Here is a 27,383-nt window from a genome sequence, read left to right on the forward strand (position 1 = left end):
TCACAATCATGCATGCGTATAAAGTAAACAATGCCTCATATATATAATTTCTTATAAAACCATTATTTTTGTAATATAAATGCAACGTTTGTATCCTGATCTTTCTTGTGATCATCTTCCTTCAGAGAAGCATGCAGCAGGGCCTAATTAACCAGGTGTAAATTATATGTACGTTGAATGGAATGGGACATATTTGTTGGGTTGAAAAAGCTTTAAAACGTTTTCTTTATTGTGGTGGGTTGCCGCAGAGTGCAGGCACATCGATCCTCGATTGCAGTAAGGATTCCAGGTGTCACATACATATATATATATATATATATATATATATACTAGGTAGGATGCACGTTGCTCTAGTTTAATGAAATAATTATTTAAAAAAATATATATATTTTATAAAAAAATTTATTTCAATCAATAATTTAAAACTTATAGAAAAAGTTGTGAAATCTAACAAATATTTAAGATAATGATAGTTAAGTATAGTATAATAATTACATGCTTGTATAGATTAAAAAGAAAAAGATATTTCATAAAATATCATAAGTGTTTCTGGTTTTATCATCAAAATATAAATTTTGATTTTTTGAGTAGTGTAGTGAATTCACAAATTCAAAAATATGTTAAATTATATTCTCTTTTCTTGGAAAGGAAGAATGTCCTAAGTGTTTTTGATTTTATCATTACTTCATAATTTTTTTTAATAATGTAGCAAATTAACAAATTCAAAAAAACCATTGCCTTTCATGACAAAGAATTTACGAAAAACTATAAATAGTATAATTCAAATGATAAATTTAATCAAAACATGCCATGAGATGGTTGGAAAATATTTTGCATGCGCCGTTTGCTAGTTGTAATTCATTTTTGAAAGACCCTATAAAAATAATAAAAATGTAAAACATTAATTGAATTTGTATTCTCTCACTTTGAAAGTAAAATATTAATAATAACATATTATATTTTAAAATTAATATGAAACTATAATATAATTCATTGTGAAAATTTCTAATTATACTATCTCACCTATTATTATTACTTTGAATAGTTAAAGTCGAATATGCATGTTCTATACTACCTATTTATAGAATAAGAATATAACGTTTTAATTTTAAAATATAACATTTCAACTCACTATTATTAAACGATTAATTTTATCCAACAATAAAAAATTATTTACATTTCAAAATTATATATTTAATTAAAGAATCATTAAATTAAAATCATGCTATAAAAGAAAAAATAATATATAAGTAACTTAAAATATAAGCAAATAAAATATTGCATAATATCACATGATATGCATTATTATTAATATTTATATTGTTGCAGGCCGTCGGCAAACAAATATATATTAGATTAATGATCATGAGAGTACATTAATTAATTAATTCGATTGTGCGCCTGGCCTGCATATATCACTCTTATAATACCGATATATTATCATATTGGTATCGAGAAACAAAAAAGTTTAGTTTGGGCTTCATTGTACATTGAGAATACAGAAGACTCTATGTATAACTTGGGTTTGTATCAATTATTTCCTTTTTCTAAAAGGCTTTTATTTTTTTTTAAGTGCAAAATAAAATTACCTTACTTGCAGTTTATTGTGCGAAGATGATAGGCATGATAAAAAATTGTGATGCAGAAAAAATGAAGTTGATGATTATACTAATATATAGTTGATTTTCAGTGGGGGTACTATTGCTGGTCTTTCTTGGGATCATCACTGAGTACGTTCGATGCAAAGGTTTGTCATTCATAATGTAGTTTCTTATCTGTTGTTGATGGCATGTCAATTAATTTCATATCTATTTTTCACTTGTAGGTTCATGCATTATTTGTTTGTGTAATTTGGTTAAAAATATTTTTTATAAAAATAATATGATTTTTTTTAAATTGATTAATGAATAATTTAATGCATAGAGATAAAAAAAAGTAAACTTTAGCAAATATATTTAGATAATGATAAGTTGGTAAGTATAATAATCATATATTTAGATATATTAGAAAATAAAAAGATTAGTTTAAAATTAAAGTTAAGATACATTAGAATAACATAGACAAATAAAAATAGCATCATTACTATTACAATAAATACTACCACCACACTCAAAGAACACATAAGATTTGAAATAATGTGTTTTGATATAATTTTTTTTAATCTCAACATATTTGAACAGATCTTATTCAAATCTGAGTATTTTTCTTTATAGGTTAATTTTTTCGTTTTGTATTTGTTGCTCTTTATTTTCATTTTTTTTCTATAAATCTGAACATTTATACTCAGATTAAGATCTGAGTGTTTTAAGAAAACATGTGAGAGGGTGGATTTGAGAGAGGTTCGAAATGAGACGAGAGAGGAAATAAAAAATGAGAGAGAGGTAGAAAAAATTAATTATATCTCTAAAATAAGAAAATAACATATTTAATAAAAAAAATAAGAAAAGTTAACAAAGAAAAAAAATTAGTTAACAGTTAAATAGTAATTTATTATAATAAAATAGATGTAATTAAAAATTTAAAAGTTCTTAAAACTGTTGACAGGTATATTTAATTGGAAACAGGTAATTATTACAAACAAAGAACTCATGTTTTTTATTTTTAAATCAACAAAGAACTCATGTTGATTGAATACCTGAAAACGAATTAAAAAACTGTACATCGGTTTAGATTCATTTCCATAACAAGACAAAATTCTATAATAATTTTTTTTCTACTATTTATACACTATATATTATATTATTATTATATTAGTTATGTTTAATTATTGATCGATCTGTATATTTATGGTACTCCGGACAAGTCCAAGCTTGCTAGAATATCATCATGATCTGCTGTGTATGCTTGTGCTGATCATGAACCGACATCCATCATTGTGGCCTTCTTATCTGTCCAGCGGCCAGCCTCTAGCAGTGGAGCACGTTTGCTCTAGTCGTTACATGCCAAAATAAACTTCTTACAACCGGGTTGAGAAATCCGCACGTAATCGGCACTTCTTTTGATAAAATTTCTCTTCATCATTTCGTTCCTCCCCCCTCCCTCCCTTCCTCCCTTCTGTCTCTATCAATTTTTAATTCCCCCCCCCCCCCCCCCCCCCCCCCACCCGAAGCACAATGGTACTCCCTTCGTCTTCCCCAACACTCTTACTGTCCCTCCTCAATTTGTGTAAGAATTCGTCGACAACAGAAGAGTGTCTTGGTTTGTGTTGCTGTTGCTTTTTTTTTTGGCTTGATTTCTGTATGTTTGTTTGGTGGGTTGGAGGATGGAAAACAGGGAAGAGAAAAGCGACGACTTCTATATGGTCCCAGGAATGTTTATAAGAAACTTGCACTGGTTAGCATTGGAAACCTTTCTTGTTCGCTTTTTTCAAATGGGTCTTCTTTGAAAACCTTTCAAATGGGTCTTATTTTAAATCTAAAAATATCTAAACTTTTGTTTTTGTGGTATATGACAGATCTGGGTAAGGCCTACTTATGTTCAATGCATATGCTGAACAGATCTGGGTAAGTTTTGGTTTTTTTTTTCCTATAATTTATGTACTCATCTATTATGTTGGTTTGTTGGTATATAACTCATTTAAGTAGAAATAAGTAGAAATAAGAACAGAACAAATACAACTTTTTGATTTGCTTAGTGTAGAGTTTGTTTATGTTTTGAAGGTAGTTAAATAGCATAAAGTCCAAAACGGTAAGAAGAAAATGGCAAAAAGAGTACTGGGATATTTGACTTGAAGAAGATTATCGAGAAACAAAAAAGTTTAGTTTGGACCTCATTGTACATTGAGAATATGGAAGGCTCTATGTATAACTTGAGTTTGTATCAATTATTTCCTTTTTCTGAAAGGCTTTTTTTGTTTTTTTGTTTTTTTTTTAAAGTGCAAAATAAAATCACCTTACTTGCAGTTTATTGTGGGAAGATGATAGGCATGATAAAAAATTATGATGCAGAAAAAATGAAGTTGATGATTATACTAATATATTGTTGATTTTCAGTGGGGGTACTATTACTGGTCTTTCTCTGGGATCATCACTGAGTACGTTGGATGCAAAGGTTTGTCCTTCATAATGTAGTTTCTTATCTGCTGTTCATGGCATGTCAATTAATTTCATATCTATTTTTCACTTGTAGGTTCATGCATTCTCTGTTTGTGATGACCCTGATTACTTTTATGACTTTGTTCAAGGCCTACTTGATGGACTTGATGCATATGTTGAAATATGTGGTATATAACAGATCTGGGGAAGGCTTACTTATGTTCAATGCATATGTTGAACAGATCTAGGTAAGTTTTGTTTTTTTTTCCCTATAATCTATATACTCATCTATTATGTTGGTTTGTTGGTATATAACTCATCTAAGTAGAAATAAATAGAAATAAGAACAGAACAAATACAACTTTTTGGTTTGCTTAGTGTAGAGTTTGTCATCTTCTTAGAACATAAGAACATAACCAAGCACAACATTGAATATAACCAAGGAACCAAACCAAAAAATAACACAAATCTGAACAACAGCAAATGAAAGATAACAAAGTAAACTATATTATATACTTACAAAGATAAAAACCAGAAATGTGTGGAACCCTGAAAGTCTTGAATACAGCCCACACTTTGACCCACAAACTGTAAGAATACACAAGAAAATATAGAAGTTTTTCTTAGGCAGATTATGTGGAGGCAGATTTTCCTTACCATGAAGAAAGAAATAAAACTAAGGAAATATGTACTTTCTATAATATCTTCTAGAAGATGTATCGTCCTGACTATCACAAATCATGTACAAGTCATTTCATGATTCTGTACAATTTCTGCAGCTTGTTGTTTTCTGTGAAACATAGAATTTGAGTTACTCATTACATGTAGCTCGATGCATGGGCATCCCTTTGTGATGGTTTCTTTGAAGTAGTATCCATGCATTATTTCTTCTGTTTGTGGGTCATTCATATTTGATAATTTAAAATTCCTTATTTATACCTATGTATAGGCAGATTATTTTGGTTTGCATGTAATTGTTTTATTCTCTTTTTCATTTTCGATTTAATTGATCTGATTTATTTTTTTGGTGGCACATGATTTAACTGTTGTTCCATTTGTTTACAGTTTTTTTAAAAGTTTTTATACATTTAGATGCATAAGAATTAAGAAATAGAAATCTTTTTCATTTTTCAATTTAATTGATCTCATTTATTTTTTTGGTGGCACATGATTTAATTGTTGTTCCATTTGTTTACAGTTTCTTTAAAAGTTTTTATACATTTAGATGCATAAGAATTAAGAAATAGAAATAAGATATTGTGTGTTTAACAGTGTGTTTAAACTTCCTTATTTATACCTATAAAAAAAATGTAAACTTCCTTATTTATAATAAGAGTATAAGAGTAATTTGAAACACAGTTCATACACAGTCCACACTTCGACCCACAAACTGTAAGAATACACAAGAGTATTAAAAATAACAAAGTAAACCACACTATATACTTACAAAGATAAAAACCAGAGATGTGTAAAACTCTGAAAGTCCCCAACCAACAATACCTGAAAAAAATTCACAGAAAACAATAAGTACTACAGTAAACAATGGAAAAATATGTACCTTAGGGAAAAATCACCAAATTAGTTCTCACAACCAGCATACAGTAAACTAAAAATAAGTCATAAAGGCCATTTTAAAGTGCACTCTTCTATAGAGAAGAGAGAAGAATCAAGAAATAACACACTTAAGGAAATATGTACCTCTAAAGAAAACACCAAACCAACTACACGAAACAAGCTAGCAGTAAGCGTTGAAAGAATGTTGGAATTACTATGTTGGAATTGACAGCTAATTGACAGATATATTGAGGCCGTAGTTTGTTTGTAGGACAGATGGAATTACTATTGTATGGTAGTATGGTAGTAGCTATGTTGGAATTACTTGTGCATGGCTGACACGTTACCTTCACGCATGCATTTAATAATCATCAGTGATCATGCCTTTAGTGGGCTGGAAGCATGATTCTCAGTTTTGATTTTTTTATTAGCTACATTGGGTTTTGATTTTTTAATTTATTAGTTAGATTCGTTATTTTTTAATACGATGGAAGCATGGCTGACATTTGGAACTGACTAAAAGAGGTTGATTTATTTAATACTTATCAGTAATGTTTTTTTAATGGACTGAAAGCATGGCTGACATGTTACCTGCACGCATGCACTGATGATGGACAAAGGCTATATTGATACCTGGTTAACCATGCATTGGAAGGGGACAAAAGTGAATTGACGGGAACAAAAGTGAACTGATGTATTGGAAAGGACAAAAGTGAACTGATGGATGTAAAGAATAACTGTAACCATGCATTGAAAATGGACAAAAGTGAACTGACAGATGTAAAACATAATTGCAAAGATAACTGTCTACTGTGAAGACTTACACGGACAATCAGCACAAAATTAAAAACGGAAACGGAATGAGAAAAGTTACTGTAGCAATGACATAGACGTTTATTAATATAGAAAGATATGTAGGTGTTAATTCAGCGTATATATGTACTAATATATAAAGTCTAAATCGCTTAAAAATAATATTTTCGTCTAATATTTTTATTTTTAATTTTATCCTTAGTTTTATTTGACAATTACGGTTATTTGCATTCTACTTTTATTTTACCGATAATTTTTTTGGTCTTTCTCCATTCCCACCAACCGATTTAGCTTTTCTTGTTTTATTTTCAGTTTTGCCCTTTAATTTTATTGTCCAGTTTGTTGTCTTTGGTGTCGTTTTGATTCGCCGACTTGATTTTAATGTCTTTTTACAGTTAAAGCTTATCACTTTGTCTGATAAAATGCAATCGGATTGAAATTTAAATGTCAATATTTCTTTCATTCCGTATCTTCAGTTATCTATTTTCCGTATTCTAACCTTTTAAAAAAAATATCCTGGACGAAGTTAATCGTGAATCTCAGCAATTATAGGTATGTTCTTGTTGTTTCTCTCAGTATTGTAAGGATGAATTGTATTGTATAAATATTGTTACGGTGTGTAATTAAATGATTTGCATATGCATATGTTGTGATTTCTTCTGATTTCTTTGTATGTTTTGAGAACACAAAAAAAAAAAAACACAGTTAAGAGTGAAAAAAGAAAGCCCAGTTGTTCCTCACCTTGAGAGCCAATAAACAACAGATCCAACTGAAAAACTGAAAAATAACCATAAGAAAAAAAAGTTCCTCCACCAAAGAACAGATCCAACCGAGAAACCCAATAATATGCCATCAGGAAAAAAAAAAAAAAAATACCCAAACAGAATTCCTTAATACACACGAGATGGTGAAATAAACCCACCCAAACAATAAATGCAACCGAGAAAGTCAAAAAAAAAAAAAAAAAACCCTTTCAACAAAAAAAAAAAAAAAAACTCCTTCAAAAAAACTCCTTCAAAAATAAAATTTCAAAAATAATCCTACGTCCATCTGCTCTTATCTCGTCTCTTTCACCACCAAGTGCTTCCTCCTCCCCAAGCCCGAGGCCTGTAGTCCCTTTCTCTTCCCTCACACGGATGGTCTCTCTCTTTACATCTCTTTCCTCTCATTTGTCCCTCAGATCTGCCATCAACGGCAACTCGCAGCCATGCATGTGCACACCCATTACGTTACTATTTTAGATAAAATATTATATAATATATATTATCATCAACTCACCCACTCCGTTACTATTTTAGATAAAATATTATATAATATATTTTATCATCTCACCCACTTCGTTACTATTTTAGATAAAATGTTATATAATATATATTATCATCATCTCACCCACTCCTGTCTATAATAAATAAATAAATAAATAAATAGATACTGAATCCAACAATTCCAGTGACTCTCACCCACCAACTCCCACTCCTATCGGGAAAGAATCCAAAATTAATTGCCGTGTACACCCACTACGTTACTATTTTAGATAAAATATTATATAATATATATTATTATCATCTCACCCACTCCTGTCTATAATAAATAAATAAATAAATAGATACTGAATCTATCAACTCCAGCGACTCACCTACCAATTCTCACTCCTGTCGGGAAAGAATCTAAAACTGATTGTCTTGTTGTCTAACCACGATGCACCCAACCATACGGTGATGCCGTGTGACCTTGACATGGTGGCGGCAAGGGCGCCATAGGGTCACAACCCAACAAAAGAAACAGAACCTAGGGGCAAACAACAGAGAAAACAAACATATACCCAACAAACAACAGAAATCCCAACTGCGATGCATCCCAACTAGACGCTTACATTGTTTAGCGTCGGCGTCCTTGCTGCATGTGGGGGTCAATAGCCCTAGGTGGCCCAATCACGATGCAACCCATGGTGACTAAACTAACGGTGATTCTGTTGTGGGTGTGGTCATGGTGAGAAAGAACCCACGGTGACTAAAAGAGAAGAGGGGAAGAAGAAAAATGGAGAAGGGTTGTGGCAGGTGCTATGGGACGACAATGGGAAGAGAAAGATGAGAGTCTGAGTTGAGAAAGCGAAGAAAGTTTGCTTTGCTTCCCGTGTTAAAACAATCATCCAACTTTTCATAAAGGAGTACTTATATTTATCATTCTCGAAAGTCCTTTTGCTGAAGTAAATTAAAATATATATTAGGCACGCATAATGGTTGATTAATATAGAATAAAGAAGATGACTTGATGTGTGTAACAAACTATATATAATTGTAGTGTTATTTTGCGTGCATTAACGTCACAATATCAATGAAAAGCAATTCCACAAAGTAGTTATGATCAAACCCACCTAAGTTGTATTGGAAGCGAATCATTTCCATGTACCAATTATAAAAAAGTTATCCATCCATGACTACTTTTCCAAACGAAACTAAGAAATTGATTAATTCTTTAATTTTTTTATAGGGAAATCGTTTACAAGCAGTCATATTTGGTAAAGATATCGATCTGCGCGATGATACATTGCAGGTTTTTCAATCTTATTATATAGGCAATGCATATGTCAAAACAATAGATCCAAAACACAAAATCGAATTACATAAATATCAATGGATCATCAATTCGAGGACAATTATTGAAAATGTTGAAGATGACGAACCAGTGCTAAAGGCTCCAGAGTATAATATCATCCCTTTTAATGAGTTTGATGCTTATAAGGATACAGATTCTGAAATAGGTAATAACTATATAAATAATTATTAGATATATTTATATACTTTTGTTTCATAATGAACTAACAAAAAATATTTTGGTGAAATAGAGATTCTAGCTATTGCAATCCAAATGATGTCACCCAGAGAAGTCAACACTGTTAATGGAAAGACAACAGTTCAAGATATACAACTTATTGATGAGAGGTTTAAATACATCTCTAATTACATTTATAGCATTTTTTATTTAACGCATTATAATATTTTTATTATTACAAACTTAATTCTATTTCTAATTTGTATAGCCTGAAACCTTTAACTTTAACAATGTGGGCTCGATTTGTTCATGACGAATGTCAACAAATTTCAAACATCATTGCAACAAAACCAATAATTCTTGGAATGCGAACTAAAGTTGGTTCTTATAATGGTACTTTTCATTCAAAATAATACTTTTGTTAATTATTTATCTTGTATTTATATATTTGCTAACACATATTTATAATACAGGTCTATCTTTATCATCACAAGTGACAAGCGTGTTTACCATCAATCCTCTTTTAGCAGCTGTGGTTTCGTTACGTACATGGTAAATTATTTTTTTTAAAAAATTATTTCAATAATTAATTTTATAAAATCTAAATTATTTATTGTTTCATTCATTATAAAATAATATCGTATAATTTTAACATAAATTATTGTTTTTTTTATTACAACCATTGTTTTAATTATTAATGTAATTTTTTTTTACTACATACATTGTTTTAATTATTAATATAATTTTTTAGGGCAACCCAAAATGATGCATTACTAGAAGAAATCACTGTCAAGGGTTTCAATACATCAACAGGATCGAGTTCAAGCAATGTCATGCAGACAATAACAAAAATTTCTGAAATTGCTGAAATTTTAGATTCTACAGAGGCAATGACGGTATAACTTTCTTTTTTAAAACTAAATTATTTTTTTCTATTTAAATTCACTTTATTGCTACATTCATATTAGAAATTTATTTTTTTATTTTTAATGCAGAAATCAACATTCACAGTTAAAGCAAAATTTTTATTACTCGACTTGCATCAGCCGTTCTACTATATGTCCTATGTCAACTGCAATAAAGCGACTGGATATGATTATAATGAAAAATTCTCGTGTTACAATTGCAAAAATATGAGAATCGGACAGCCACGGTAAAAAATTTATTTTAATACTTTAAATTATCTTTTTTTTACATAATAAATATAAAATAATAATTATAAAAATTATGCAATAATGATATTCTCATTAATTATAGTTCTCGAGCATATTTGGAAATAGAAGATGACACAGGATGCATAGCAGTTGTTTCCTTTGGATTGGTAGCAGAAGAAATTCTGAATTTTGCAGCAGTTCATCTATTAGAGCACACAGGCGAGGTAATAAATCTCTTTATAAATTTTTTTAAAAAAACATATTACATTATGTTCTATATTTTTTCATTATTACAGGAACACCTACCATATTTAGCAAACATTGCAAGTGCAATTTTAGAAAAAAAATGGACTATACACTTACGCGCAGAGATGAATCAATATGGACAATTACGACAGAACAAGCTCAATGTTCTCTCTGTCGAATTTATAAATTAAGCTACGCTATATATACTCTAAATATCTTTTTGTTAAACTTATCATTTTTATTATTATACCTTTAAATAGAACAGTGACATGTATGTATAGTTCATATATGTATAATTATATACTTAAATGAGACACTATTTTGTATATAAACTTTAAGTTTGCTTGTTTACTTTTGAACTCTGTTATAATTATATACATAAATATGATACTAACTTGTATGTAAAGAAATTTGTGGAATTGGACGTGTAATGACCCATGAAATTGTTGGATTTTATTGTTGGGTTATTAATTTCAATATGGTAGTTACGTCTGGTTTTGGTATTATATTGTTCTGGATATTTAGAAATTTAGAATTGTTTACTCACAATGTACTTTGTGTGGTTATTTTCTAACCTGTATTTTACTTTTCCAATGGTCTAACTTTGTTTTTACAAATATTTAAGATTTATTTTGAGATTTCTTTCTGATATGTCACATTTCTTTCTTTTCCATTTTGAGTTTATTTTAATTTTTCAAATGGTGATTTGTTGCGTTGTCTTTTGCCTTGTTTAAATCTTTTTTAGGAGATTGTTCATTGGTTCGCATGTTCACCTGGATTCAAAAATTGTGGATATGACTCTTAAAACGAGAGTCTCTATTTGACATGATCGTCTTAGGCACTCAATGCAATTTGAAAATCTCTGCTATATAAATTCTCATCAATCTTTCTAGAAAATTTGTATTCTTGATGGGTATGAAGTGACCACTTCTCGTCAGACAATCAACTATTATCCAGATAGTATTATTTCCAGCTGAGGTTTTTGGAAAGCCCACTATAAAATCTATCGAAATCGAAATAAGTAAGAAATAGCAAGTTAAGGAAGAGATGTTGCTTACCACCTAGGAAGAGGACTGATTGTTGCGATTATAAAGAAGTAAGTTAGTCCTAGACCAGTAAAACTCTTTGAGGTTTTTATTAATTTGAACATTACCGAAAGTTTGGATATATTTGATTAAATGCATATTTATACGAGTCATTGGATCATGTCATATATATGAAAATCTCTAAAAGAAATAAAATGAAGCACATAAAACATCTACCAGAAGATAAAAACACAAATATGAATATTTGTTAAATATTATTTTATTATCTCGAAGTAAAATTACAGAAATTTGAGGTTTTTTGCCTCAATCTTTAAACGCTCTTGCTCTTCAAAAATCTGCATGCCTTTCCTATCTAAAGGAGTAGCCACTCGAAAAGAAGATTTAAGCAAAAATTTTAAATCTCTATTATCTCGCTTTAGTGCTTCTATCTTTATGTTGGACTCCAGAAGAAGCCGCTGAAGGATAGAAATATTTTCATGGAGTTTGTCAACCCCACCAGTCCTGAATTGTAGTCACTGAGAATATGCGACAATGGTTGATGAGTATCGGGTGCCGAGACTCACAAGTTCGTAGATAATTTCATTATCTGACTTATTAGTCAGATCATTATTGGATTGCATTATAGCACCTACGAAAGAATCAGAAACAACTAGTGAACGAGGTGCAGAATACCTCATATATTGGTAATGAGAAGATTGCTGAGCCATTGCAAAATGAGAAAGCAGAAAGAGATTACAGAGTAAGAATGCAGACTGATTTCAGAAAAGTGAAGAAGATGAGATGCGAAAGAAGATGAACTGAATAATTCTTTTATAGAGAAAATTATGACGAATCATCTCTCGTGAATCATTTCTCTACAAGAGACAAGAGCGATATTGTAACAACCCACTAGAAATTCAATTGTGGAATTTTTTTTGACCTTAAGAACCTCGTGAAAATTCCGTAAGTTTACACGAATCGACTAATCGCATAGGTTTTAGCATGTCAACATAGTTAGTGTTATCACTCACTATGGTGCCAGAAATGCGATTTTAATTATTTCAGATAGTTAGAAGTGTTAGAATACATTATAGTCTACACCACTAGGCTTAATTGAATATTTAAGATTTTTCAGTACTAAGTTTATTACGTTTATTTTTGGAGTGAATAGTAATCTCGGTAAACGTACTAAACGCAGTGTTTTCAAAATCACAGTGTGAAATGTCCAAATTAGGTTAGCGAAATTTTATTTGGATACTTGGCAAGATCTTAACCACACATAATGAATAGTATTAGATACTTAGCACAAAGAGAAACCATTAGATGAAATTGTGAAGGAAATCAAGGTGTGAGATCATGATACCTAAGCAAAATACACATTTGGAAAATATCTTAAGAACATAGATTTAAAATACACATGGAAAGATTTTAACCACCTTACTCTTCCAAATCTACTCCACATTTAGAAAATATTTTAAACTAATTTTGTAGATATTATTGGGTAAAAATATTTTGAGTTGATTTTTGTAGATATTATTAGGTAAGAGAGTCCTACACTCCACTCTCATTCCGGTAAGAGAGTCCTACACTTAACTCTCACTTCGGGTAAGAGAGTCCTACACTTAACTCTCACTCCAGCATCATCTCTTCCATATCTTATCCACAAGTATCTCCAGCCACCCCTCCCCACGAAATTATTTTCATTTATGCTTTCCATTGAAAGAATACCAAACACTCTCTCTCGGACAGCTTTTAGGAGTTCTTTTGCACACCCATTTCGAAGCTTTTGTAAGTGTTTTATCGTAAAGTCTCCTTCATATACGTTGTTCCTCTTTGAGTCTAGTTTCCGTAGATGTATTTTTTGTATCATTCCATGGTCATTTGGTCAGTCAAAAGTATTTTTAACCATGGAAAGGTCATTCTGGGCGTGAATCTGGAGAGTATGTTATAGTTTGGAGTTTTTGACCAAGCTAATGGATAGATATTGGTCCGAAATTTTTATGGAGTATTGTTAACATGTATATATGACTATTGGTTGAGGATTTTTGCATGATTAAAGGTTTTGATGAAAGATTTTCTTAGATTTAGAAACTTAGAAACTGGAAGAGGAAAAACAGTTTCTGTTTTGAGAAAGTTTAACTCTTTGGTGGTCTAAACCTATTTTAATGACTTTAATAATTTTATTGGAGGATACTAAGTATCTTATATACATGTTATATTATTATTTTGAAGATATTTGATGTTAGTTTCAAAGATATGAAATTTTATGCAAAAAGATATTCAAATAAGCCAAAGTGTGGATATTTTTGGCTAAATTTATGTTTTGGTTAATTTCTAACTATGTGATCTTGAATTAGAAGCTTATATATGTTTTAGGACATCTTTTTAAACCATGAGAAAGCAGAAAGAGATTACAGAGTAAGAATGCAGACTGATTTTAGAAAAGTGAAGAAGATGAGATGCGAAAGAAGATGAACTGAATAATTCTTTTATAGAGAAAATTATGACGAATCATCTCTCGTGAATCATTTCTCTACAAGAGACAAGAGCGATATTGTAACAACCCGCTAGAAATTCAATTGTGGAATTTTTTTTGACCTTAAGAACCTCGTGAAAATTTCGTAAGTTTACACGAATCGACTAATCGCATAGGTTTTAGCATGTCAACATAGTTAGTGTTATCACTCACTATGGTGCCAGAAATGCGATTTTAATTATTTGAGATAGTTAGAAGTGTTAGAATACATTATAGTCTACACCACTAGGCTTAATTGAATATTTAAGATTTTTCAGTACTAAGTTTATTACGTTTATTTTTGGAGTGAATAGTAATCTCGGTAAACGTACTAAACGCAGTGTTTTCAAAATCACAGTGTGAAATGTCCAAATTAGGTTAGCGAAATTTTATTTGGATACTTGGCAAGATCTTAACCACACATAATGAATAGTATTAGATACTTAGCACAAAGAGAAACCATTAGATGGAATTGTAAAGGAAATCAAGGTGTGAGATCATGACACCTAAGCAAAATACACATTTGGAATGGAAAGATTTTAACCACCTTACTCTTCCAAATCTACTCCACATTTAGAAAATATTTTAAACTAATTTTGTAGATATTATTGGGTAAAAATATTTTGAGTTGATTTTTGTAGATATTATTAGGTAAGAGAGTCCTACACTCCACTCTCACTCCGGTAAGAGAGTCCTACACTTAACTCTCAATTCGGGTAAGAGAGTCCTACACTTAACTCTCACTCCAGCCTCATCTCTTCCATATCTTATCCACAAGTATCTCCAGCCACCCCTCCCCACGAAATTATCTTCATTTATGCTTTCCATTGAAAGAATACCAAACACTCTCTCTCGGACAGCTTTTAGGAGTTTTTTTGCACACCCATTTCGAAACTTTTGTAAGTGTTTTATCGTAAAGTCTCCTTCATATAAGTTGTTCCTCTTTGAGTCTAGTTTCCGTAGATGTATTTTTTGTATCATTCCATGGTCATTTGGTCAGTCAAAAGTATTTTTAACCATGGAAAGGTCATTCTGGGCGTGAATCTGGAGAGTATGTTATAGTTTGGAGTTTTTGACCAAGCTAATGGATAGATATTGGTCCGAAATTTTTATGGAGTATTGTTAACATGTATATATGACTATTGGTTGAGGATTTTTGCATGATTAAAGGTTTTGATGAAAGATTTTCTTAGATTTAGAAACTTAGAAACTGGAAGAGGAAAAATAGTTTCTGTTTTGAGAAAGTTTAACTCTTTGGTGGTCTAAACCTATTTTAATGACTTTAATAATTTTATTGGAGGATACTAAGTATCTTATATACATGTTATATTATTATTTTGAAGATATTTGATGTTAGTTTCAAAGATATGAAATTTTATACAAAAAGATATTCAAATAAGCCAAAGTGTGGATATTCTTGGCTAAATTTATGTTTTGGTTAATTTCTAACCATGTGATCTTGAATTAGAAGCTTATATATGTTTTAGGACATCTTTTTAAACCATGTGATGGTTTGGTTTGAAAATCATATAAATATAAGTCATAGATCAAGAGATTTATCAAAACTAGTTGAGGAAAAAGTTTATGTTTTTGGACTAAGTGTAAAACCAAAAACTCCAAATGTTATTTTGTGATTTTGGTGACTTTAGTTCGATGATTTAAAGCATGGTTGATGTTAGGATGATATTATTAATATGTTAGAAGTAAGATTTGAGTTTTGAAATTCTTGGAGATGTTTTGATTTAAGGTCAAAACTTGTGATTCAAGTGCTTGGATCTTTTTACAAAAAAGTTTGGTGTTAATTATTAGCTTTTTCTAAATGGATGTTTTAAGTATGGTTTTGAACTTAGAATTGGAAGATGTTTGTTGCAAAATTTTGGTTTAAGCATGAGTTTTGAAGTTGGAAGGAATTGCAACAAAAATCAAGGGAAATGGCCTATGGATGTTTCGGCCATAGTGTGTTTTCCATAGTTGTGTTTTGTTTTAAATTTTTCTGAGTTGATATTTAAGTTTAGAACAAAATTTACATGAGGAATGTAAATTTTGGAAACTTTTGAAGTTAGTATGCAAAATCCTTAAGTTATGGGTAAAACGGTCATTTTCCCACATGTAGAGAGTAAAATGAAAATTTTACTCTTTAAATTAGTATTTTCTATATTTCAAATTATTAGTGATTTAGTTCTAACTTTTAGAATCACTAATTACAGTTCCTCGTGATCGCACTTGAAGTTTTATAAGAAACGCGGAGATCGAGGTAAGTTAGTTTTTAACTTACTAGCAGTCTACTGTGTATGTGTGCTAAGTAAAAGAATTACAGTGTATGTATGTATGTTATCATATATGTCATGCCATGCCAAGTTATCATGTAATTGTCTCTTATACAGAATTTATTCTGTCATCAATTTTTATCTGTTACACAATATATTCTGTCATGTATTACTATACATTACAAATATGTCATGTTAAATATGTTGTCTGTTATATGTTATGCCATGTTACGAAATGTTACTATCTCAAGTTGGTTATGTATTTCAAATTATGTTCAAGTCACGTTATGTTACGTCAGGGGTTCAGTCCTTTCATATTCCAGTCACGTTTCATCTTGAGCACATTCAGTTTATGTAGAATACATGGGGCCACAACAACTGTGGAGTATGTATTTACATATAGAATACATGGGACCACAACAATTGTGGAGTATGTATTTTTCATGTTAAGTCAAGTTTATGTAGAATACATGGGGCCACAACAACTGTGGAGTATGTATTTAACTGCATAGTGATGTGTAGAATACATGGGGCCACAACAACTGTGGAGTATGTATTTACACATAGAATACATGGGGCCACAACAACTGTGGAGTATGTATTTTTAATGTTAAGTCAAGTTTGTGTAGAATATATGGGGCCACAACAACTGTGGAGTATGTATTTATACGTAGAATACATGGGGCCACAACAACTGTGGAGTATGTATTTTTCATGTTAATTCAAGTTTCAGAGCAAGTTCATGCTAAGTCAAGTTTCAGATCAAGTTCATGTCAAGTCAAGTTCAGTTCATGATTCAATTTAAGCTATATCAATTATGCTATGTTGTACGCTAAGTTATGCTTTAATTACTTATGAATTTGATTATGCATTTATGCTTTTACTGTCATACATGCATCATTAGTCTGTATGGAAGTTTTTTGTTAACTTGCTGAGATTTGTAATCAAATCTCACTGTGGTAATCCCAACTACCATTCCCCCGAATGGTAGATCTTGTTACAGGACCTGAAGGAGGATCAGGAGCTGACCAACTAGACACAGTCGACTGAACGACGGTGCGTCGTTAATGTTAATATAGTAGTTAAATTACTACTTGTACGATGGAGTTGCATCTCCAGTACTTTTGGATCATAACTATTTTGGAATAGTGCTGTGATCTTAGTTATTCAATGGATTTTTATGTATGAAATATGTTTTAAGTATTGGGATATTTTCAGTTTGGTGCATAGTATTGCTAAAGAAAAAAATTATCCGCTGCGAATATTGCATAATGTTAGATGCATGTTAGGATTATTGCATCTTATATGTCATGAACGGGGGCAGGTAACCTTGTGTTACATGTCTCGACCCTTCAAATGTCCGTCCGATCCCAAACGGAATTTGGGGGCGTCACAGATATAGTATCATAGCTGCGGCGCCTGACAACTACAGAAGAGCAATGTAGTGTCATAGCTATGCGGCGCCTGACAGCTACAAAAGACCTGTAAAAATCCTACGGATCAAAGTTGTCTGGTCTAAAATAGAGGGCCACCGCTTTTGTTAAAAAAAAAAAAAAAAAGTGAGAGAGAGATAGAGAGGTTAACATCTTAATTTTGATGAATTCTCTTCTAACTATGATATTTACAAGAACACTTAAAGAATACTGCCTATGTTTTTCTAAGAAAGAGTTTCGGAAGATTATTTACTTGAAGTTTAGGTTTGGAGAGTATGTCGATACAATTTGGCCAATCTTGTGGAAAGAAGTATAATATAATTGATGGTTAAAGTAAGAGAGTTAAAAAAATGACATAATCTCAAAATTAGATATATACAGAATAGACAACAGATTGGTAAGCAACACCTATTCCTTAACTTGTTATTTCTTACTTATTTCCATTTCGAGGACGAAATCTTTTTTTTAGGAGGAGAGATTGTAATAGCCCGCTAGAAATTCAATTGTGAAATTTCTATTAGTTTTAGGAACCTCGTGAAAACTCCATAAGTTTTCACGAATCCATTAATCGTATAGGTTTTAGTCTAACTATATAGTTAGTGTTATTATTTACTATGGTATCAGAAGTATATTTTTGATTATTGCAGATAGTTAGAAGTGTTAAAATGTATTATAGTTTGTGCCATTATATATATTTCCAGTGTTGAGTTTTTTAAAATTTTTTTTACGTGTTAAAAAAAAAAACTCAAATGGATATCTATAAAAAATTATATACCAATATTGTAGTAGTACTTGTCATACTCTACAAAACGATATAGTAGGTTGTCTAACCAGAATACTTTAAACTTCTATTGCATATCTCCACAGCATTTAACACTTATGATTTTTTGGTCCAACAAAAATTCTTAGATTTATTTTTATTAATATTTATTTTATTAACATAATGTCAAAGGTTATATAATTTTTTATTTTCATTATTTTATTTGATTAACACCCAAATTTATAATCCCTACTAGGCAAACGTCCGAAGGACTTTGTGTTTCCTAGTATATATATATATATATAACACAAGAGCTGACTTTAGAGTTAATATTATTCTATAGTTCAAACTAAGGAGCAACTGATCAGCCAATTGTATATAATAACATAAGATATGTATCTATAATGTAATAGAGATTTCAAGATTAAAACAAAACAAAACAAAACTTGGCCGTGTTTAGGTGCCAGATAATTGAGATATAGTTACGCGTGGACATTAATTAATATATATACAGGTTTTGAGTACGAGAATACGGCAGATCCCGTCAAAGCCCATGATCAAGACAAACAGAAAACTTGCTGCTTGACTTTTAGTTTTTATATATAGTCAATCATTTAAAAATGATAAGCTAATTTTCAATTATATATAATAATTGATGATGTTTTTTCCTTCCTCTCTCTCTCTCTCTTCTTTTTTTTGGTTTAAGGCTGGAGGTGGCCGGGAGGCCAGTGATCGGGGATAAAGGCTCAGTACGTACGTAAAATGTGTTTCAAAAAAATATAAATTCAGCGTGATTAGGAGTACTACATGAAAATTTTCGTACCTTCTTGTTCATGGAGATAATATATATATATATATATATATATATATATATATAACATAGGCTATTACATCATCGTCCTATAGAAAATTGAATGTAATAAAATTGGTAGCTAGCTAGTAGTACCACATGCATTCTCCATATGTGATAAAGTATTTTCCTCATTATTTCCTTTCTTGTATATATGTATACACGCCATTAATTACTTGGGTACGCTTCATAAATATATATAATATATATATATATATATATATGGCGTTAATTAAGTACTGCATAAATGATTATCGTACGTGTAGATCACTTGAATTATTGGCTTAATCGATCTGTACGCACTATAAGAAAAGTGAAATTTTGTGATTAAAATTTAGTGATCAAAATAATTATTTCCTACGAAAACATAAGAAATAATCCTTTTATCATTAAATTTTTATCACAAAAGTTATTTTTTTTGCACATTTTGTTTTAAGCCAATTATGACATATACATCATTGATAAATGATAGTTGATAAACTTCATTAATGGACTCACTCAACCCTCTATTCATCTTCGATTATCATCACTTGCAATATATATAAATGGAGCTAGCGTACGTACGTAGTGGAAAACTGGAAATAATTAAACAACTCGGGCAGTAATAATTACTCACCAAGCTAATTAACTGCAATTTAATCCAAGAGCATAAATTTATTATTTTTATTTTTTGCTATATTTCATATATATATATATACATATATATTTTATATTATTATTTTCGATCGCTACATTATATTATATATATTGGTCCGTTGAAAATTGCTTTTATTGAGTCAAAGCCTAAGGCTGATCTAAAAATAATGGCCACGTGTCACTTGGGGGCAGCATTCTTGAAAATATGCTGATCAGATCGATATAATTTGAAAGGAAAAGGGAACATGATCATCTTGACGTTTGCGTGTTCAAATTTATATTCTTTTTTTTTAAATGAAATTTATATTCTAATTAATTAAATACTGTTTTTTTAAATAATTAAATACTGTTAAAAGTTCGTGATATTGTATTTGATTACCCCTTAATTATTTGAGGCTATTTTTATAATCCGATATTATATTATTTTTTGTAGGAGTGTGTAAATTATATATCATATTTACATCATATTAGCAAATATTTATTAATTAATTATCATAACGAATCAATATATTCACATACGTGTAATTAATTAATTTATGAAATAGAAATTCAACAAGGTTACTCTTTAATTATGTAGTTATAAATAACATTGATAATCAATTAATTAGATCGAAACTATGTATATATATAATCCATACATCAGTTTTTGCAAATTACATTTGTGATACGTACTTAGGAAAAACATGTTTTGACAACATCATTATATAATTAAGATATATATGTTTTATAGATTTTATAAACTAACTTTGTTTTGTGCATCAGATTGAAGTAATATTATTAATAAATGTTTCCAATATTACATGCCCGATTGAGTCAATGGTAGCTGAATGCGACGGTGCATGTGACAGACAGTTGAAAGAAAGTACTGATGTTTCAGGCTGATATCCCCTATCAAAGTAATTAATTAATTCTCCACCTTTGCGTTTGACTCTCAATTAATTATTATATTAATACACTTGCACATAATCAATCACCATGCCTTGAAAAAATAGAAGTCAAATTAATTAATGATAGCGAAATCAAACAGATAGTTCGCGAAGTTAGAGAGCCGCCCTTGATTTTCTGTCTTAAATATTATGAGTTACCTGGACGCATTCTATTCCTTTCAAGCATTAAATGCTTTGAGACTTTGGAATTCTCTTCGATATATAGGAACGTACGAACCGCTGGTACAATCAAAGAAACCCTAGAAGTCGCTACAAATATTCTGGCGTGTAGAAAACTCATTGGTCCATCGATCGATCGATATCCAGCTTTTACTCTTTGGCCTCCCCATCAGTTTAGCAGCCGGACAAGAGATTTATAGCCAGAAGAAAGAGATCAGCTGCTCAATCTCTGCAATATTGTAGTTCATAGCTAGGTGAGAAATCCATCATCAGCTTTAAAATGGCTGCTGCATATAAAGAAGGATTCAAGCTTAAACTTTTGTGGTTATTTTAGTATTTTGCCAAAGATGTCATTACTTCTAGCTAGCTAGGATATCGTATCTCTTTCTGATGACGATCTCTCCATTTGTGAAACCTGATTGTTAGTCTTGTCAAAGCTTTTCATTTCCTGCAATGCTGATGATGATCAGCTCCGTCTTCTTTCATGTTCAAACACATCATGATCACCTTCATGTTCTAATGCTCAAGCTGCCCACTCTTTGTGTCAATTTCATGCAAGTTCTTGTCAATGAAAGTTCTATCCAAAGAACTTCTTATAATTCCAGTTTTAGGATATAGAACTAGGCGTGGTTATAATTGCGTATGAGATCAGAGCTCATTGATCTTTTTCGAATTTATTGATTTTAGGCGACTAGGCTCAAAGCTAATTTGCATCAAGGGCGGGCGCGCTTTGAGCTCAAGCTTCTGATCTGGTGCAAGCATCGATTGGCCTGAAAATGAGGAACGTTCTTCTTCAATGCTCCTCACACCTTTACAACTTCGGTACGTAACGATCACCAACCCTATACATGGAGCTAGCCAGCAAACTCTTTTTCAATGAACAGATCAATTCATGTGAATATTGAATAACATTTTCAATAATTGGCCAGCTTATTGAACTCTTTTTCTTTTCTTTTTGTTTTCAGGAAACAATTATGAAATCCAGATGCCAAATTTGGACGTCTCTATGCAAATGAATAGCGAAGGGTAAGATTTCTTTCTGTCCATTATTATCATCGAAGAAAATGTAAATAATTAGAGATGAGTCCTAACTAATAAGTGGCTTGAATATGACGGAAATATTAAATATTAAATTGTTATGCTAGGACCCACATATATCATATTTATCTCTCTAAACTTAAATGATAAGATGTAGGCCAGGTAAAAATTCTGAAGGATTTGATTTGATTAATACATAAAAATTATGCATGGTCGTATCATGTGTACACGATTTATGTAACTTGAATTAATAATTACAATTATTGGGAGATCAGCTCATGCATTTATGTACTTAACTGATTGAAATAATTACCTCTGTTGATCTCTACCGATTAATAGCAGTAAAAGGCTACACATGACGTACGTAATTAGCAACTCACGTACGTGCATGAGGAAGGTCTCAATTATTATTATACCTTTACTAATAGCAAATTAACAAATAAATCCTGCATGAGTCTTGATCATGACTTTCTCGAACGATATTTAAAATTTGAATCGGGATTGGAGTGGCTCTTAGTTCATTAATTAATTAACTAGGACCTTTGCCGGCCCAACGTAAAAGATGAACATATCCCACTTCTAAAAGCTTCACCTATATATATATATATATATATATATTGCTAGGTCATGTGCTATAGGTCTAGATAAGTTCGGTACCCGTCATGATTTGGCCATAGGCATGCATATTGCGATATAACATACAATCATGTGTGAGAGCTAGCCCCACGTACACTCTAAAACTACAGGCTATACTACCCGTCAAAAAGAAAAATTAAGGAAATCCAGAAAGCAATTGAGGGAGACCCCTTCTGTCCATGCTTTCCATAAATACATGCGTGTATTTGAAACCTAACATGTGGGTATATGATATTTAAAGATAGATTTTTAACTTGCTTGCACGTTATAAGGAATGCATATGAAAAGAAGAAAATTATTTAGGCTCGATCGCGCGTGTCTGCAGTCAGGTTTGGTACCCACTACCCAGTACCCTAATAGTGTTCTTTCCGCACTTTTTGACAGAGATTTCCATGGTAATGGTTTTTTAATGAAGCCCGTAGTATCCAACAATGAAGACCTACAGCTGGGAAATGGATGCTATCCAGACCCTTTTCGGTCCCTTCGTAATTATAGCTATCAATCAGGTTTGGTGACTTTCCTTATCTGTCTCAAGTCTTGGGAACAATTTTTCTAGTCCGGCCTAATTTCGTTGATCACTATTATTCTTCTGCCTGCCGGCTACATCGATTTTGTATTTTAGTGCGAGATATATGCTTGCAAACTGTTTGACACTCAGATGACTAAAGTACCCCGTTTAATCACAGGTTATGAATCTGGTTCCTCTAGCTGTGCCCACATTATTCCTCAGCAGTCAATGTTGCTAAGCAAGCGACCTTTTGTTCCACAATTTGAAGAAGTATATCATCTCCTCGATCTCTTAGTTATATATATTAAAAAAAACTCTGCATATATACAGATCCTTTTTATTTATTTATTTATTTTTATTGTCCTCTCTAGATCTTTAGGATCGATGCATATTATATATAACAGATCCTCGAGTATTATGTGTCAAGTGATCTCTCGCGTGCGTGGCTTTCTATATATCTCAATCCATTACTTGTTAATCATCATAAAAAATGATAATAAACCAATTAATATGACTTTAGTGATCGGTGATATATTGATCAAAATTTGTTGTGTTTCAGGACTTGCAGGGAATGCCAAATGTAAGGAAACGTCCAATTGAGCTGATCAATGATACCTTGCCCAAAATGGGAACTATGGTTGGAAACATGGCAGTATTGAGCGAGTGGAAGAAGAATAAGAGAAACAAGGCCTCAACCCCAGATAAAAAATGGCAGCATCAAGTAAGAAATTAACATTAACACATAACAAAGAGCTTTGATATACATATATAGGTTAAAATGATATTATTTCAAGATAGAGGTATTAATTGGCTTTGATGGGGACCCTGCATGAACACATCCACTTAAAATATTAATTAGCAGAAAATGTTTAATCCATTGCTAGCTAGAGTTCTTGTTTTTACTCAGAGGTAACCAGAGAAATCATTTAGAAAGAGTCATGATTTGCTCATTTTCAGGCTTGGTTAGGCTTCTGTCAGAGACTGCTTGCATATTCTCTTTGTTGAAATACTTTTTTCTCTTTATGTCCGCAGGTGCATGTGCCTATAAGGAGGTCAGGCCAAAAGCTTAGTGACAAGATCACACCTCTTCAAAAGCTGGTCTCCCCCTACGGCAAGGTTAGGAATTATTGCAACTCAAGACGATGGTTAACATGATTAACAAATAGAAATTCTAGTAATAGATATGTAACTAGGGTTTTGAACTTATTGCAGACTGACACTGCATCAGTTCTTCAAGAGGCTTCTCTTTATATCAAGCTACTTCACGAACAAATTCAGGTACTCTATATATAAGCTGATCTCCTCGCCTAACCACGAGGCTTCACTTTAATATAACTATATATATTTATATAATCATGATCATAGTCAGATAGGGATAACAAAGGCCAAGAGAAAGATAAAGACACAAGGGTCATGAAAAACAAAAGGCTTGGCTCGTTAATTTTAGATTTATCATCTGCGAATTTAAGATTCTCTCTCTCTCTCTCTAACTGTTTTGTTTTGTTTGTGCGTTGGGGTGGGGGATGGAACAGAATCTCTTTCAGATGCTGAGCAGCTCATACAAAAGTAGTACTACTGGAGCCGGTCAACGACAGGTAGGCAGGCAGTCATGACATCCTAAATGTACCCTTTTTATTTTTTGTTACGGACTTAATTAATTTCTCTAACCCTTTTTGTTAACAAAATTACAAAAATTCCAGGTGGAAATTGGAGAACAGCTAGACCTAAGGAGCAAAGGGCTTTGCTTGGTTCCTGTATCAGTTACTCAAAATGGAGAGCTAGATCTGTTGAGGACCAAACCCGGCCTCATGCATGGCTAGAAAGCCAAAATGAAGAGGAAAAAGAACAATATTATGCTTCGGTTCCGAAGCTAACTAGCGCTAAATTATGAAGTTGATTCTTTTTGTTTAATTTACCCCAAGCCAGCCTCCTTTACCTAATTAATTCCTGCGGGCTAAGAAAAGAACATGTACTTAGCGTGCGTGTAATAATCAGCTCACCTTTTCTTGTTGGGGTTGGATTAATAATTTAGAGAATCGGCCTAAAGAAGAATGGTAGCTAATTAATATATCCTCCATGCAGTTATGCTGTTTTATGATATATAAATATTTACAGCAAGGTTTTTAATTTTTGGTTAAGTCATGATCAGATCGATCAGGATTAACTATTAATGCGGCTATCGAGATTACCCAGTTTGTATGATCATCTAGCGCTTCATGCGTTTCAAATTGAATAAAACAAAGGATAAAAAAATAAAGGGATGTGGCAACAGCTAGCTTGGGCCCTTGGCATGCAATAATCCCACTGCCTAATTAGTGCCTGCCGCTGACGTGCATCTTTATTTTTGATATATTTTTTTTTCTTCAGCGGATTTGTTAAGTATAATTTTCTAGTTAATATATAATGGTTCAAGGATAAAACTTAAAAACTAGATCAATTAATGTTGCTAGCTGCTAGCAACATTAATTGATCATGTGTGTATGTATATATATATACTAGGTTAGGAATACCTGCAGCAAGTTTGTCTAGTTGAGTTAAAACATGTTTTTTTATAAAAATAATATAGTTTTTGTTTTTTTAAAACTTGGTTAATCAATAATTTAATGTATAGAGACAAAAAAGTAAACTTCAGCAAATATCTTTATATAATGATATGTCGGTAAGTATAATAATTATATATTTAGATACATTAGAAAACAAAAAAATTAGTTCAGAATTAAAATCAAGATATATTAGAATAATATAGACCAAAATAACATCATTGCCACCACAATAAATACTACAACCACACTCAAAGAACGTATAAGATTTGAGATTTTTTTGAGATGTTTGACGATAAATCTAAATCATGTGTTTTGAAATAATTTTCTTTTTAATTTCGACATATTTAAACAGATCTTATTTAGATTTGAGTTTTTTTTTTTTGTACTTGTTGTTCTTTATTGCCCTTATTTTCCTACAGATCTGAACATTTATATACAGATTAAAATTTAAATATTTTAGAAAAATGTGTGAGAGAGTGAATTTGAGGGGAATAGATAGAGAGGTAGGCATCAGAGAGTGGGAGAGAGATTTGAGATGAGAAGAGAGAGGGAATCGAGAATGAGAGAGGTAGAAAAATGTAATTGTATTCCTAAAACAATAAAGTAATCATAATAATGGACTTAACAAACTTAATAAAAAAATAAGAAAAATTAATAGAAAAATAAAAAAATTATTATAACAGTTAGATAACTACTCATTATAATAAAATAGATATAATATTATATATAGGTTAAAAATATTAATAAACCCATTCAGTGCTCCACTTTAATATATATATCCCTGATCGATCATGATCAGCACCCATATATATCTTGATCATGATCTGCATGTCATCACATGGGGAATAGCTAGCCTTTTCCATTTTTCATGAGGACATTGTACGTTGCCCATAAGGTTCCTATATTTAATAGGCCGGGGCCGCCTCGATGAAGCGCAGTTTAATTAGCTAGAGATCTAGTAGAAACATTTCAGATCCGATACCGATCCAGTAGCGCCTAGCATTACGGCCGGGTTGAGATTCTCAATCTTAAAAAGTATTTAAATATTTTTAAAAATTTTTTAATAAAAAAATAGATCCTTTAGATGTTAAATATTAAAATATTTTTAATCTTAAATAAGTTAAAAAGTATGTTTGAAAAAAAATATCATTTTGATACTTTGATATTTTTTCTTAAACGTACTTTTCTGAATAATGCAGAATGAATTTTAAAAAGACTATCAATAGATGAAAATATCTATATAAATTTATAATAATTACAACTTTTAAACTTTCAAAGATGTGATTATAATTTTTAAAAATTTAAATAATTATCATTTCTATCTTAGAAAGTACTTTTTTAATTTATTTCTAAACAAATGTAACATGTTTGAAAGTACTTTAAACATATAATTACCAAACATTAAATAAATTTTTAATAATAGAACTTATTACTTAAATTATAAATTATAAAATTATAAGTTATATTTTCCACCGTAATCTCAATTATGCACT

General features: G+C 31.1%; 2 protein-coding genes across 14 annotated transcripts; both read left to right on the plus strand.

Annotated features, from left to right (window-relative positions):
• Positions 1-1,636: 1,636 nt before the first annotated feature.
• LOC122301385 (replication protein A 70 kDa DNA-binding subunit B-like) lies at positions 1,637-17,430 on the plus strand. Of its 13 annotated transcripts, XM_043112693.1 has the most exons (13): positions 3,172-3,333; positions 3,455-3,503; positions 3,993-4,050; positions 4,129-4,282; positions 8,892-9,162; positions 9,247-9,343; positions 9,442-9,566; positions 9,647-9,725; positions 9,925-10,069; positions 10,169-10,326; positions 10,431-10,551; positions 16,321-16,367; positions 17,372-17,384. In XM_043112693.1, exons 6-12 carry the CDS (start codon positions 9,270-9,272, stop codon positions 16,348-16,350), a joined length of 732 nt encoding a protein of 243 aa, XP_042968627.1. In that variant the 5' UTR covers positions 3,172-3,333; positions 3,455-3,503; positions 3,993-4,050; positions 4,129-4,282; positions 8,892-9,162; positions 9,247-9,269; the 3' UTR covers positions 16,351-16,367; positions 17,372-17,384. The 13 variants fall into 13 exon arrangements, 10 of the variants coding, with proteins under 10 accessions (XP_042968621.1, XP_042968619.1, XP_042968620.1 ...); XM_043112687.1 differs by lacking the exons at positions 16,321-16,367; positions 17,372-17,384 and adding an exon at positions 1,637-1,747 and having other exon boundaries at positions 3,274-3,333; positions 10,431-11,004; XM_043112685.1 differs by lacking the exons at positions 16,321-16,367; positions 17,372-17,384 and adding an exon at positions 3,085-3,165 and having other exon boundaries at positions 3,274-3,333; positions 10,431-11,004.
• A 3,729-nt stretch (positions 17,431-21,159) lies between these two features.
• LOC122295532 (transcription factor bHLH103-like) lies at positions 21,160-25,447 on the plus strand. Its single transcript, XM_043104577.1, has 10 exons — positions 21,160-21,419; positions 21,853-21,987; positions 22,131-22,191; positions 23,224-23,345; positions 23,526-23,617; positions 23,907-24,068; positions 24,380-24,463; positions 24,560-24,625; positions 24,880-24,942; positions 25,048-25,447. Exons 2-10 carry the CDS (start codon positions 21,942-21,944, stop codon positions 25,165-25,167), a joined length of 816 nt encoding a protein of 271 aa, XP_042960511.1. The 5' UTR covers positions 21,160-21,419; positions 21,853-21,941; the 3' UTR covers positions 25,168-25,447.
• The last annotated feature ends 1,936 nt before the right edge of the window (positions 25,448-27,383 follow it).

The sequence above is a fragment of the Carya illinoinensis genome, chromosome 2 (assembly GCF_018687715.1).
Source record: "Carya illinoinensis cultivar Pawnee chromosome 2, C.illinoinensisPawnee_v1, whole genome shotgun sequence".
Classification (NCBI taxonomy): domain Eukaryota; kingdom Viridiplantae; phylum Streptophyta; class Magnoliopsida; order Fagales; family Juglandaceae; genus Carya; species Carya illinoinensis.

Coding starts and splice junctions, on each gene's coding strand:
- LOC122301385 (XM_043112687.1), top strand. CDS start 9,270: ATGATGTCACCCAGAGAAGTCAACACTGTTAATGGAAAGACAACAGTT. Junction 9,726..9,924: donor GTGGTTTCGTTACGTACATG/GTAAATTATTTT, acceptor ATAATTTTTTAG/GGCAACCCAAAATGATGCAT. Junction 10,070..10,168: donor ATTCTACAGAGGCAATGACG/GTATAACTTTCT, acceptor TTTTTAATGCAG/AAATCAACATTCACAGTTAA.
- LOC122295532 (XM_043104577.1), top strand. CDS start 21,942: ATGAGGAACGTTCTTCTTCAATGCTCCTCACACCTTTACAACTTCG. Junction 22,192..23,223: donor ATGCAAATGAATAGCGAAGG/GTAAGATTTCTT, acceptor ACTTTTTGACAG/AGATTTCCATGGTAATGGTT. Junction 23,618..23,906: donor TTGTTCCACAATTTGAAGAA/GTATATCATCTC, acceptor GTTGTGTTTCAG/GACTTGCAGGGAATGCCAAA.